Source organism: Melospiza melodia, chromosome 12 (genome assembly GCF_035770615.1).
Source record: "Melospiza melodia melodia isolate bMelMel2 chromosome 12, bMelMel2.pri, whole genome shotgun sequence".
Lineage (NCBI taxonomy): Eukaryota > Metazoa > Chordata > Aves > Passeriformes > Passerellidae > Melospiza > Melospiza melodia.
Window position 1 is genome coordinate 5,172,805 of NC_086205.1, and position 10,596 is coordinate 5,183,400.

The 10,596-nt window shown below is 48.4% G+C and overlaps 1 protein-coding gene across 1 annotated transcript; it reads right to left on the reverse strand.

Moving 5' to 3' along the window:
* Positions 1-3,908: 3,908 nt before the first annotated feature.
* On the reverse strand, positions 3,909-10,244 carry LOC134423510 (adiponectin-like). Its single transcript, XM_063166495.1, has 3 exons — positions 9,857-10,244; positions 6,078-6,300; positions 3,909-5,686 (listed from the first exon to the last, which is right to left on the reverse strand). The coding sequence occupies exons 2-3, from the start codon at positions 6,289-6,291 to the stop codon at positions 5,160-5,162; spliced, it is 741 nt and encodes a 246-aa protein (XP_063022565.1). The 5' UTR covers positions 6,292-6,300; positions 9,857-10,244; the 3' UTR covers positions 3,909-5,159.
* Between the last annotated feature and the right edge of the window lie 352 nt (positions 10,245-10,596).

Below are 10,596 nucleotides of genomic sequence, written 5' to 3' on the forward strand. Positions count from 1 at the left end.
AACACTTGCCAAAACACAGTGCAGAACTAGAATGGCTTCTCTGGAAATCCCTGTCAAGGAGCAGAGAGGCTGTGCTGCCCTGACTCTACAGGCAGAGCTCCACTTTCACAGATGCCCAGGCTTTCAGAGGGAGCTGGGTGGGTTGGTTCATACCCCCTGTCCTTCCCTGCCTGACTCCAGAAGGGAATTAGAAATTGTCTTCAAGTGTCATCTCTCTGCCACCCTCCCTGATGTCTCTCCATAAATCTGTCCTGCTTTTATGGGAGGGATTCCACAGATTGCCTCGAGGGTGGGAATATCTGCAGGAAGAAATAGATACTTGTTGTCATCATATTGTTGTTATTATATTTCTAGCATCCCATACCTTCTCAGTGATACTTCTTGGAGGCAGTACTTCACAGCACAGCCTTCTGCTTGCTGCTTGCTGCTGCTGCTGCTGCTGCTGCTGCTGCTGCTGCTGCTGCTGCTGCTGCTGCTGCTGCTGCTGCTGCTGCTGCTGCTGCTGCTGCTGCTGCTGCTGCTGCTGCTTAATCAGGGCTCCTTCCAGGCTCTCCCTGACTGGCCAAGCCCACCCCCTTTTATCACAGTTATCTTCATTAGCTACAGCTGCAGCCCATCAAAAACAACCAGGGCTTATCAGGGCAAGGCCTGTATACAGATATTCAAATAAAATACAGATATTTTACTAGGACTCCTACTATAGATACTGACATAGAATGCCTCCATTTCATTGGGAATAAACCTTTCCTTTCCCCTGGATTGTCTGGAGGGTAATGAAGTGCACCTCCATGGAAGGAAGTTTCCCAGTGTTCTCAAAGAGCTGGGCTGATCATCCCAGGATGACCTAAGGGTGGGTTTGCTGATTTGCAGTGCCATGGAGACTGAGTCTTTCCATCAGGTACCTACACCCAGCACAAACACAGTCAGAGAAACATGTGGCAGCCTGGGCACACTCTGGTTTCCTGCACAGTATTTCAGAGACTCTAAATCTGATGGCAGTGGCTGATTAGCCAAATGTCAGACTTGATCCTAATCCCTCTGCCTGCTTCCATGATAAAAACCCTCTAGTGAGTTTATACTTCAGCAATGCAAGTCTTGCAAGCAATTTATCTTTTTCTTGTAGCTCTTCATGGTTTAGTGCATCTGCTATTTGTATTCCAATTAATTACTGGCACAAGTGATTACATGGGCTTGAAGTACAATTAGGACCAGCCTATAATTGTGTTTGAAAGGGCTGTGGATGGTTTCACAGATGGTTTCCCTGCTGCATGAGACTGGTCAGTCTCTCCAGCTGTCTCCAGCTGTCTTCAGCTTTTCGTGTTATTTCTCCCTAATTGTTAGTGCAGTGACTTCAATTTTTCATTGGGGAATGTTCTTGCTTTCTGCCTCTTAGAGTACATAAGCTTCTAAAGGGAAAAGCATCCTTTTAAACCTGCCAGAGAGGCAGTAAATAGTAAGACATAACTTTGTACAAGGCATCTGCTGTCAGGATTGATTAAAAACCACAAACTAAACCATTTAAATTTGTTGGAGAGCAGGTGATTCAGTGCCCTCTCAGCATGCCAGTGTCGTGTTTGCTCTTTTGTTACAAGATAATTGTGTGTTCAATGCAGGGTGATCCTCAGGAGCCAGCCCAGGCCTTGGAGGTGTGCCTGTGTTGGCCAGGTTTTCCCCTCCCATGGGTTTATGAAGCATAGAGGGATAGTAAAACCACAACTCCATAATGGAAAAAGGCTGGATTCCTTAGGAACTCCCCTGAGCTCATCCCCCAGGACCTCATTCTCAGGAGGTTGCAGTTTATTGCAGCCCCGAGACACGTGAACAGTCTCTGCTCCAGCCCGCACGTTCGGAGAATGACTCACAGCTCTTCAGTTCTCGCTCTCAGAGTTGTTTATTGTATCTTATCTAGAGAAATTTTTCTCCTGTCCAGCCGAGGTTCGCTCAGCAGGACAGACAGAGGCACTCTGCCTGCCCCTGGGGTGGTGTTATCTCTTTATACTACAAACTACAGATAACATGTTTGCAATTACTTTCCAATACCTATCACCTGTGTTAGACAGTGCACTTCTACTCTAAACCAATCCAAAAGTGCCAACATGACTGCAGAAGATGGAGGTAGAGAAGAAGAAAGTCTGGACAAGTCCCTCCATCTTGTTCCCAGAACCCCTATTCTAAAAACCCCAAAATCTACCTCTTCACCCAGTGATAATTTTATTATTACACTGCTTAAACTTCTGTGGCTTTCATGTCCTCATACAAAGCTGGTAATTTGCTCCATGGGTCACAATCAAACCCACAGGTGTTCTGGGCTGTGTGCCAGGGTCTCTGAGCCCTCTGGCAGGGTCCTGGCAACTCTGGACACCCAGAGGGATGTGCTGAGTTCCAACACCTCATTATCCCCCAAACCCCATCTGCAGCTCTTCCTTGAAGGCAGCCCAAGGCCAGCACGGTGCCCTGCAGCTCCCTGCCCATGCTCAGCCTGGCCACGTGCCCCTGAGGTGGCAGAGCTGGCGAGGGACAGGTCTGATCTCCACCCCACATGCAGGAACTTGGAGCTGCTGGTCCATCAGGATCCCCAGGGTGATGGGTGACCATGCTCAGCTGCTGCTCCCACAGCTTCTCAGCATGTTTGGGCTGGCTGAGACCCCCATGCAGACCCCTCAGGAGGCAGGGACAGAGGGCAAATGGAGCTGTGGGGCTGCAGGGGGGCAGGGGTGCTTCTCTGCCTGCCCTGTGCCTGTCCTTGCTTCCTTGGTGGACTGAGACTCCATTGGGAGCAGTTGCCTTCTAGGAGAGATGGGAGGTGGCTTAAACTGGAATCTGGTGCCTGCTGGGAAAGTGCTGGTCTGAGCTGAGCAAGAATCTTACAGAGATTGGAGGTGAAAGGCTTCTTAAAAGAGTCCCAATCCCTGAAGGGAGGGCTTTGAGCCCTGTTTCCATGGTGGGTGTTTGCCTTGGGCTGCTGTTTGCTGGGCTTTGAGGTGCCAGGCTGGGACATACAGGGGCAGTACAGGCACTCTCCTGGCATTGGTGAAGCTGCAGTTCAGTGTTTGTGTCTGTGAGAAGAGTCACTACATGGAACTGCAGTGCCCTAATGACTTTCTTTAACATTTTTCCCAAGGTCTGAGCCTGAGTGCTGGTGCTCTGGATAAAGCTGTAAGCATGTTTGCTCCTGCTGCATGGCAGCAAAGAAAGCAATAATTTGTTTTGGCTCCCTCTTGGGAACTGGTCTTTAAACTTGTATAGCCTCCTAATGTTTATCCCAAATGCCTCTTAGTACTCTGGCTGATTCAATTTTCCCTGCCTTCTGAAGATCCATCTGAAAACATTTGAGAAAAAACAGTGCAAGAGCTCTGACTTGCTCTTTTCAATTTAAGCCTCTTACACCATTTGATCCAGCAAATGCTGCATTTTTTAATCTCTTTTTTAATGGATTTCTGGGTTTTTAAACCTTTGCCCTGTTCCCTCCCAGTAAATTCCCACACTAAGAGCAGGGTTTTTCCCAGCTCACTGAATTTAGCATGACCAGATTGAGCACCAGTTTCACCCTTGCTAAATCGAGTGCTTGGAGCCTTCAGGGCCAGCAGAGGCCCTGGCTCTGGATGGCCATTTAGGCTGGATTCAGGGAATTTGGTTGGGAAAAAGGGTGAAAACCAGACTCATCTTACCCCAGAATAATGCAATACAGTGTAAGGTGGTGAGATGCTGAAGCCTTGATGAAATTCAGAGTGTGGAGTTTCTTGAGAAAGCAAAAGGGGGATAACCCTGTGTTTGCCAGCCTATGTTGCCCTCACCTTGCTGGAAAAAAAAAATTAAAAAGGATTTCCTGGGCTGTCTGGTGAGGCTAGGAGTATATCCCTTTCTTCAAGTCCTTCCCAACAACAGACACACACAAAAAAGTGGAGACATTCTCATTGAGAGAGCTTTTTATTGTTTTTTATTTGCAGTGTGGTAATTCACTGGAGTGTGGAAAATGATGTTGCAAGTAATTTCAGCTGAAGCTCTTGAAGCTGTTTTGTGCTTGTGATACTGCATTAGCTCTGCTCTGTGTTAGCTGGCTCTGAAGCTCAGTACCAGGAGTCTTCTTAGAATGTATCTGAGAAACCATCAAATCCTCTTTTAGCTAAAAGTCAAGCAAGCTCCTTGGGGAGCAGTTTGATGGGATTGACACTAATTCCAGCCTTAACACTCTTCTGCATGCAGGTAACTTTGCCCAAAGCTGGGGCAGGGATGGGGGTGCTCATCCTGGGAGCCCATTCCACATGGGAGGCTTCAACACCACCCAAAGCTGTGCCCAGCTGGTGGGCAAACCATGGCTTGTGGCACACTTAGAGCCTGGAAAAGGACAAACACAGCTGATAGATCTCAACTTCTGCCTGCTCCTGGGAGCTGTGTAGAGGGGAAATGGGACAGGATCTTTGTGGTCAGCTCAGAACCCCCAAAACCACACAGTCAATGGGCTGCTTTCATTGTGTGGCCTCACCGGTGCTCACAAGGCTTCTCAGATAAACCCCAAGAGAAGATCCCTGCCCTAAACCAGCCTGCTGTCTGCATTAGAGATAACAACAGGGGATAAACATAAAAAGAAAATCAAAGGATTAAAATCAGTGGATGTTAATAACCTGAATATTTTCAAAGATCTGGGCAGAATAAAGGGAGACAACAAACCAGGAGTGGAAGTCAAAGGCCCTAATAAGTGGGAGTTACAAAAAACTGAGCCATCTGTTTCAGCTGAATACAAGAGCACTCTTCTTCTACTCAAACTTTAAAATGCTGAGTAAAATTCCTACAATTGGTTTAAATGGATTTAGGTGGCTAAAAAAGGGAAATTTAGAATGTCACATTTAAATGCAACCAATTTTTCTCTTCTCACTTCTAAATTTAAAGGAAGGTTAAGCCATGTTGAGAGCTTTTCATGACATGACAGGAGTGGTGTCTGACTTTGGGCTGATGTTTCCGCAGGAAAGCAAGAGCAGAGGTAGGAGTGAACTCTTGCTTCCATGCAAGTACTGGTATGACCTCAGTGATTTCACAGGAGATAGGGTCCCCTCTTGGCAAAAGGCAATTTTTTGGTAAATACATTACAGCTATAGCGCCAGTGCCCCAGGACGCACCCAGGGTTAAGCCACCTCCTCCTTTTCCACACAGCACCCCCTACTTTAGTAGGTATCTGGGTCAGGGTACAGGAGGAAGCCCATGAAGGTGGAATCATTGAGGTTGTCAGCATAGACCCCATTCTTGTCCCCGTTCCCATACACCTGGAGCCAGACCTCGTCCCCAGAGCTGAGGTGCAGCAGGACGGAGCCGCTGGCTTGGTCCACGTTGTTGTTCTGGAACTGGTCGTAGGTGAAGATGACGGCCTTGTCCTTCCTGTAGAGGCTGACCTTGACGTCTGACAGGTACACAGTGAGGTGGTAGGAGAAGAAGTAGGTGCCAGGCACGTTGCAGAGGAACTTGCCCGTGCTGGGGTCATAGTGGCCCTGCTCGTTGTAGAAGATCTTGCTGAAGCGGATGGGGACGTTGGGGGCCGGGCTGTGCTCCGTCAGCCCCACGCTGAAGGCAGAGCGCTGCACAAAAGCATCTTTGCCCTTCTGCCCTGGGATTCCAGGAATTCCAGGAGATCCAGGGGGTCCGGGAAAGCCTCGGCTCCCTACTGGGCCTGGTTCACCTTTGGGACCTGCAGGACCTGCGGGACAGAGTGGAAATTGGGAGCTGTGCTTGCACTGTGTTGGAAGCTGCTGCTGAAGTGCAGAGGGGGCTGTGGTGTGAGCCCTGCTCAGCACAGAGCTGAGGAAGGGCTCAGCGCTCCCAAGAGCCCCCAGGGGCTGAGGCAGCGAGTGGAAACCCTGCTCACCCACCACCCTGGCTGTGTGCTGAGCTGCTGAGAGCAGCACATCAGAAAAAAACATCATTAACTGGAGAAAAACCCACACCAAACTCTTTGACTTGGGTTATGGAATCTCCACCCCAGGCACTAATGAAAACCCATCTGGATAAAGATCAGGCATGGACCCACCAGACATGGAACCTGTTGGGACAGGGACTGGGACTGGAGCAATGACCTGCTCCTCACCAACCTTCATCTCCTTTATCTCCCTTGAGTCCATCTCTTCCATCCTTCCCATCCCGGCCGGGGGCACCGTTGTGGCCAGGGTAGCCGGGTGCTCCTCCCATCCAGTTGGCACATGGCATTTTGGGGTCAGGCTGGGGGGTCTCCTGGGCAGCCACCCCTATGGAGTTGGGGGCCAGCAGCAGCCACGAGCACAGCAGGAACCCTGCCAGGCCCCTCATTGCTGGTTCCTGATGTGGACAATTGCTTTGTTAACTTTAAAGGTTAATAGAGAAAAAAAAGTGAACACTCTTCCCACCCTCCCCCAAATAACAGAGAGGCACAGAAGACTAAATTTCAGTCAGTCCATCTGAAGGAAAGCAGTTTGTGCTGCTGGTGTGAGCTCCATGAGCTAAGCTGGGCCCCTGGGGCACACCCAGAGCAGAGAGGAGACACGACCAGCTCCCCCCCCAGCCCTCCTGGGTTCTGTGCAAGGCACAGATGTTTCAGCACCCAGCACAGCAGATGCCAGGCTATCTGTGGCAGATCTCCTTGCAAAGCTCTGCTCAATTAGCCACAAAAAGCCCTGCCTCGTGCCTGGGTGAGTGAGCAGCTGATGGGAGGCACGGGGCTGGCAGAGTTGTCTCAAACCATCCACAGCCTCCCAGGCAGGGGTGGGTTCTCACTGCACGTACACCCTGCTCACCTGGATCTATCTAACACGAACAGAAACCACAGCCAGGCTTCCCAGCTTCCCTGAGCCACAATTTGAAATTATGATACTGGAGGTTTTTTTCCATCTGAATTGTTTTTTGATTATGGGAAGACAAATTGTGCAGTGTTTAGGCACTGTAGGATTGCATTTCTCTTTAATCTGGCTGCTTTGCTGGTCAGAGCAATTAATGCAGCTGCCCAAAACCAGGTTGGTGGTGACACCCTGCAGCCAGCCTGGCTTTGTCCTATGGTCCCAGACCCTGGTGGGCTTTGAGTCACGCTTTTAGAACACAAAATAATTTTTAAATGACCATTGTTGTGTGATACTGCTCCCCGGGCAGGGTTTATACTCTGGAACAGTAAAGGTATCCTGTTAGGAGCATTGTAAGTGGCATAATAGGCAATAAAAAGTAAGCAACAGCATGGCAATTAGAGTCCCTTAGCTCTGTAATTTTCAAGAAAAATAGTATTTTGGAGCAATTTCTTTGCAGGGTTGCTTTTCCTAGGCAAGCTATTCAAATGTCGTATTTTAAATAATGTCTTATTAGCTCTGGCATAATTGCTTCAAAGGAGGCTGGAGAAATGTGCTGGTTTTATCTGGGGCAGAGTTAATTTTCTTTGTCCATGTGTTGTGTTTTGGATTTGTGCTGAACACAGAGCTGATGCCACAGGGGTGGTTGTTGTTGCTGAGCAGTGCTTGCATAGCATCAAGGCTTTTTCTGCTCCTCATGCCACCAGTGAGGAGCCTGGGGTGCACCAGGAGTTGGGAGGGGACACAGCCAGGACAACTGAGCCCAGCTGACCTGAGGGATATTCCAAACCATGGCATGATGCTCAGATCCAAACCAGGGGTAAGGCTGGCCCCAGGCTGCTCCTCGGGGGCTGGCCAGTTATCAGTGAGTTGGTGCTGAGCATCTGTGTCATTTGCATCACTTGTCTTTCTCTCTTTGTTATTCTCCTTTCCATTACAATTTCTTATTGTTATTGTGACTATTTTATTTCAATTTGTTCTCATCTCTCCCCATGAGTGTTCTCACTTTTATCAGTGCAATTCTCTCTCTCTCCCATTCTGCTGTAGCAGGGGTGAGTGAGTGGCTCTGTGGGGCTCAGTTGCAAGCTGGGGTTAAACCACAACAGTAACAAACAGGTTGCCATTATTTCAGTTATTCTTGCAAAAAAAAAGTATTTATATTGAGGGTATTGAAGGGTTTTGAAAAAATAAAATTAAAAGCTCTCTTTGATAGCTTTGGTGGGCAGTGCCTAACACCTAAAATCAGGAAACTCCCAAATCTGTGCCCAGCCAGCCAGGCTCCAGCAGCCACCCAGCACTCTGAGATGGCAGTGCCCTGCCTTGGGGGCAGTTTTGGGGCTGAGGGTGCTGTGAGGTCCAGTGGGCACAGCCTGAGTATTAGGCAGTGCTCCTGTGGCCCTGCACTTGGGAAGAGAAACATCCCCTTGCAGCAAGGGATGTAGTGATTGTCCAGGGACCAGCATGGAGCAGTGAAAGTGATGTCTGTAAATCCTGAAAGTGGCTTGGTTTGCTAAGAAAGGTGTGCACAGTGACCACACCCTGCCATGCCCCAGTGGGACCCTTGTCCCCCCTGCCTGGGTCCCCTCCAGCTCATGCACTACCCCTCCAAACCCAGCACAGGCTGTCTGGGGACACCTAACTGTGTTAAAGCATGGTGGTGACCCATAGAAATGTGGCTCAAAATCGTGTTTCTTGAGCTGTGTTTTGGTGATTCTGTTGAGGTTAGTTCTGCTTTCTGGTGCCCTGCCTAGAACTCAATTTTAGTGGTGTGCCCCACATCCAGGTCTTCTCCTGGTGCAAAATAACCCCTCCTGTAAGGCCACCAGCAGTGCAGGTGTGAGGAGCCAAAGCAGGGCTGCAGAAGCTTTTCTGGGGGCTGCCTGGCCAGCCTGCTCAGAGCCATGCCCTCCCCAGCATCAGAGCACACAAAACACACTCAGTGCTCTCCTTGCTCAGGAGAAAAGGCTGTGATTGCAAGGAAAGAACATCTTCTATCCCCACAGTTTAACTCGAGCCCAGGTGATTTCTGTGCTTGAGAAGCCAAGCATTTCTGTGCTTGAGAAGCCAAGCATTTCTCTGGCATAAGTGTGTCTGACAAAGGGGAAGTTTTAAGCTGTGTCTACCAGATCTGAGCTTAAGCTCTGGTTTAGAAGTGACATCTCTTTACTTGGTCTGTCGCATTTTCTTTTGGTTTTCTATCTGATGCTTAGCATCAGTTTAACATGAAATAATCTGCTATATTTGAATGTCAGTCGTACCTTTTGGACAAGAAATAGATCAACAAGAAATAGATGAGCTCTGTGCTGCTGTTGCCTTTCAGGGATTGCCTTGGCAGCTGCTGTATCAAAGGCACATATCTGTTATATGAAGCTTATTCATTTATCAGCAGAAACCACTGTAGCATCTGTGAGAACAATGCCATTCCTAAGGGCTACATAATAATTCAGAATTTAAATTTCAGATTGCACTATATCAAAAATTATATACTCTAAGTCCCCACATCTTTCTGCACAAAACAGACTTAAAAGTCCATCTGTTTCCCCACTGGAGAATTTCCCTTGAGGGAAAGGGTATTTACCAAAGGGTATTAACCAGGGCTTTGGCTTATGTCAAAAGTTTTTCTTTTTGTAATTCTCATAGTGCAGTTTTTGCTGATGTTCCAGAGGGCTCACACCTTAAATGTGGGTGGTGCAGGTTTCTGGTGAGGAACTGGTGCCACTCAGGGAGATTTGGACAAACCCAATCTTCCCTGGAGTCTTTGAGGAAAGAGGTGAATCGAAAGGTGCCAGTGCAATATTTACTGTTACAGCCATGCAGTTTCTCACTGTTCTTCCTGACTACTTTTTGATTTAGGAGTTCTGTTCTCTAAATAGTGTTTCCAAAAAGGGGAGTGTGAATCTAATGGAGATCAGCTATTCTTGGTTTAAAATACTGTTTGCCTATTACGAGAATAACTCTGAGAAAGAAAACCTTTTGCAAACAGAAAAGTCTGTCCAATTCAGCACAAAAGAAGAGAAACTCCTGAACTTAGTAAGGAGGGAGGAAAAAAAAATCATGCTTACCAGCTGCTTTGAGTCCTGGTTGGCTTGCTGCAGTCTGTTTAGAGAGTGAAGTCAGGCTATTGCATTGCTAAACTGAGGGCACAGGGAGCTGTCAGCTCAGACACTGCAGCTCCCTTTGCTATTGCGCATGCTGACCTAAAACTTGGGTTTTCCCATTAATTTTTCCTGCACATAACTGAAGTTTTGGAACAGATATATAATCCACTGGGATAGCTTGGGAAGATGGCCTTACAGGGAAAAGATGGCTTTGGGAATTGGACAGGAACTGGAGGAGCAGTGGTTTGCTGGAGAGCCTGTGGGAGAGCCTGCTCAGCCAGGGCTGTGCCTGCTGCTCTCTGCAAATTGGGAAATGCTTTAGTGGCTGCTGGAGAAAGTGTGTCCAGCTCACAGCAATGCACACACGTGGGGCTTTCAGTGTGCTAGGAAATGAATTATTGTGGAATAAGTTTGGGCTTCTCCTTTTAAGCTGCAAGAGCCATTCCTGGAGGCTGGAGGCTGCTGCCACACCAAAGAAGGGCAAAGCTGCCCCAGGGGGAGGGCAGCCCGGGGGGAAAGTTCCTTTTTAAGGCACCTAAGCTTGTGCCAGCACTATTGTAAATGGCTGGAGTCATTCCAGCCCTAGGATGGCTTTGCACCTATCAAGCTTTTTGGCTTTAGATCAAAACCAAATCTCTTTCTCCCTGTATCTTTCTCCTTCCCAAAGCAGAGGTGGAACCTTAGCTAGCAGAGCTGCTCTGGGA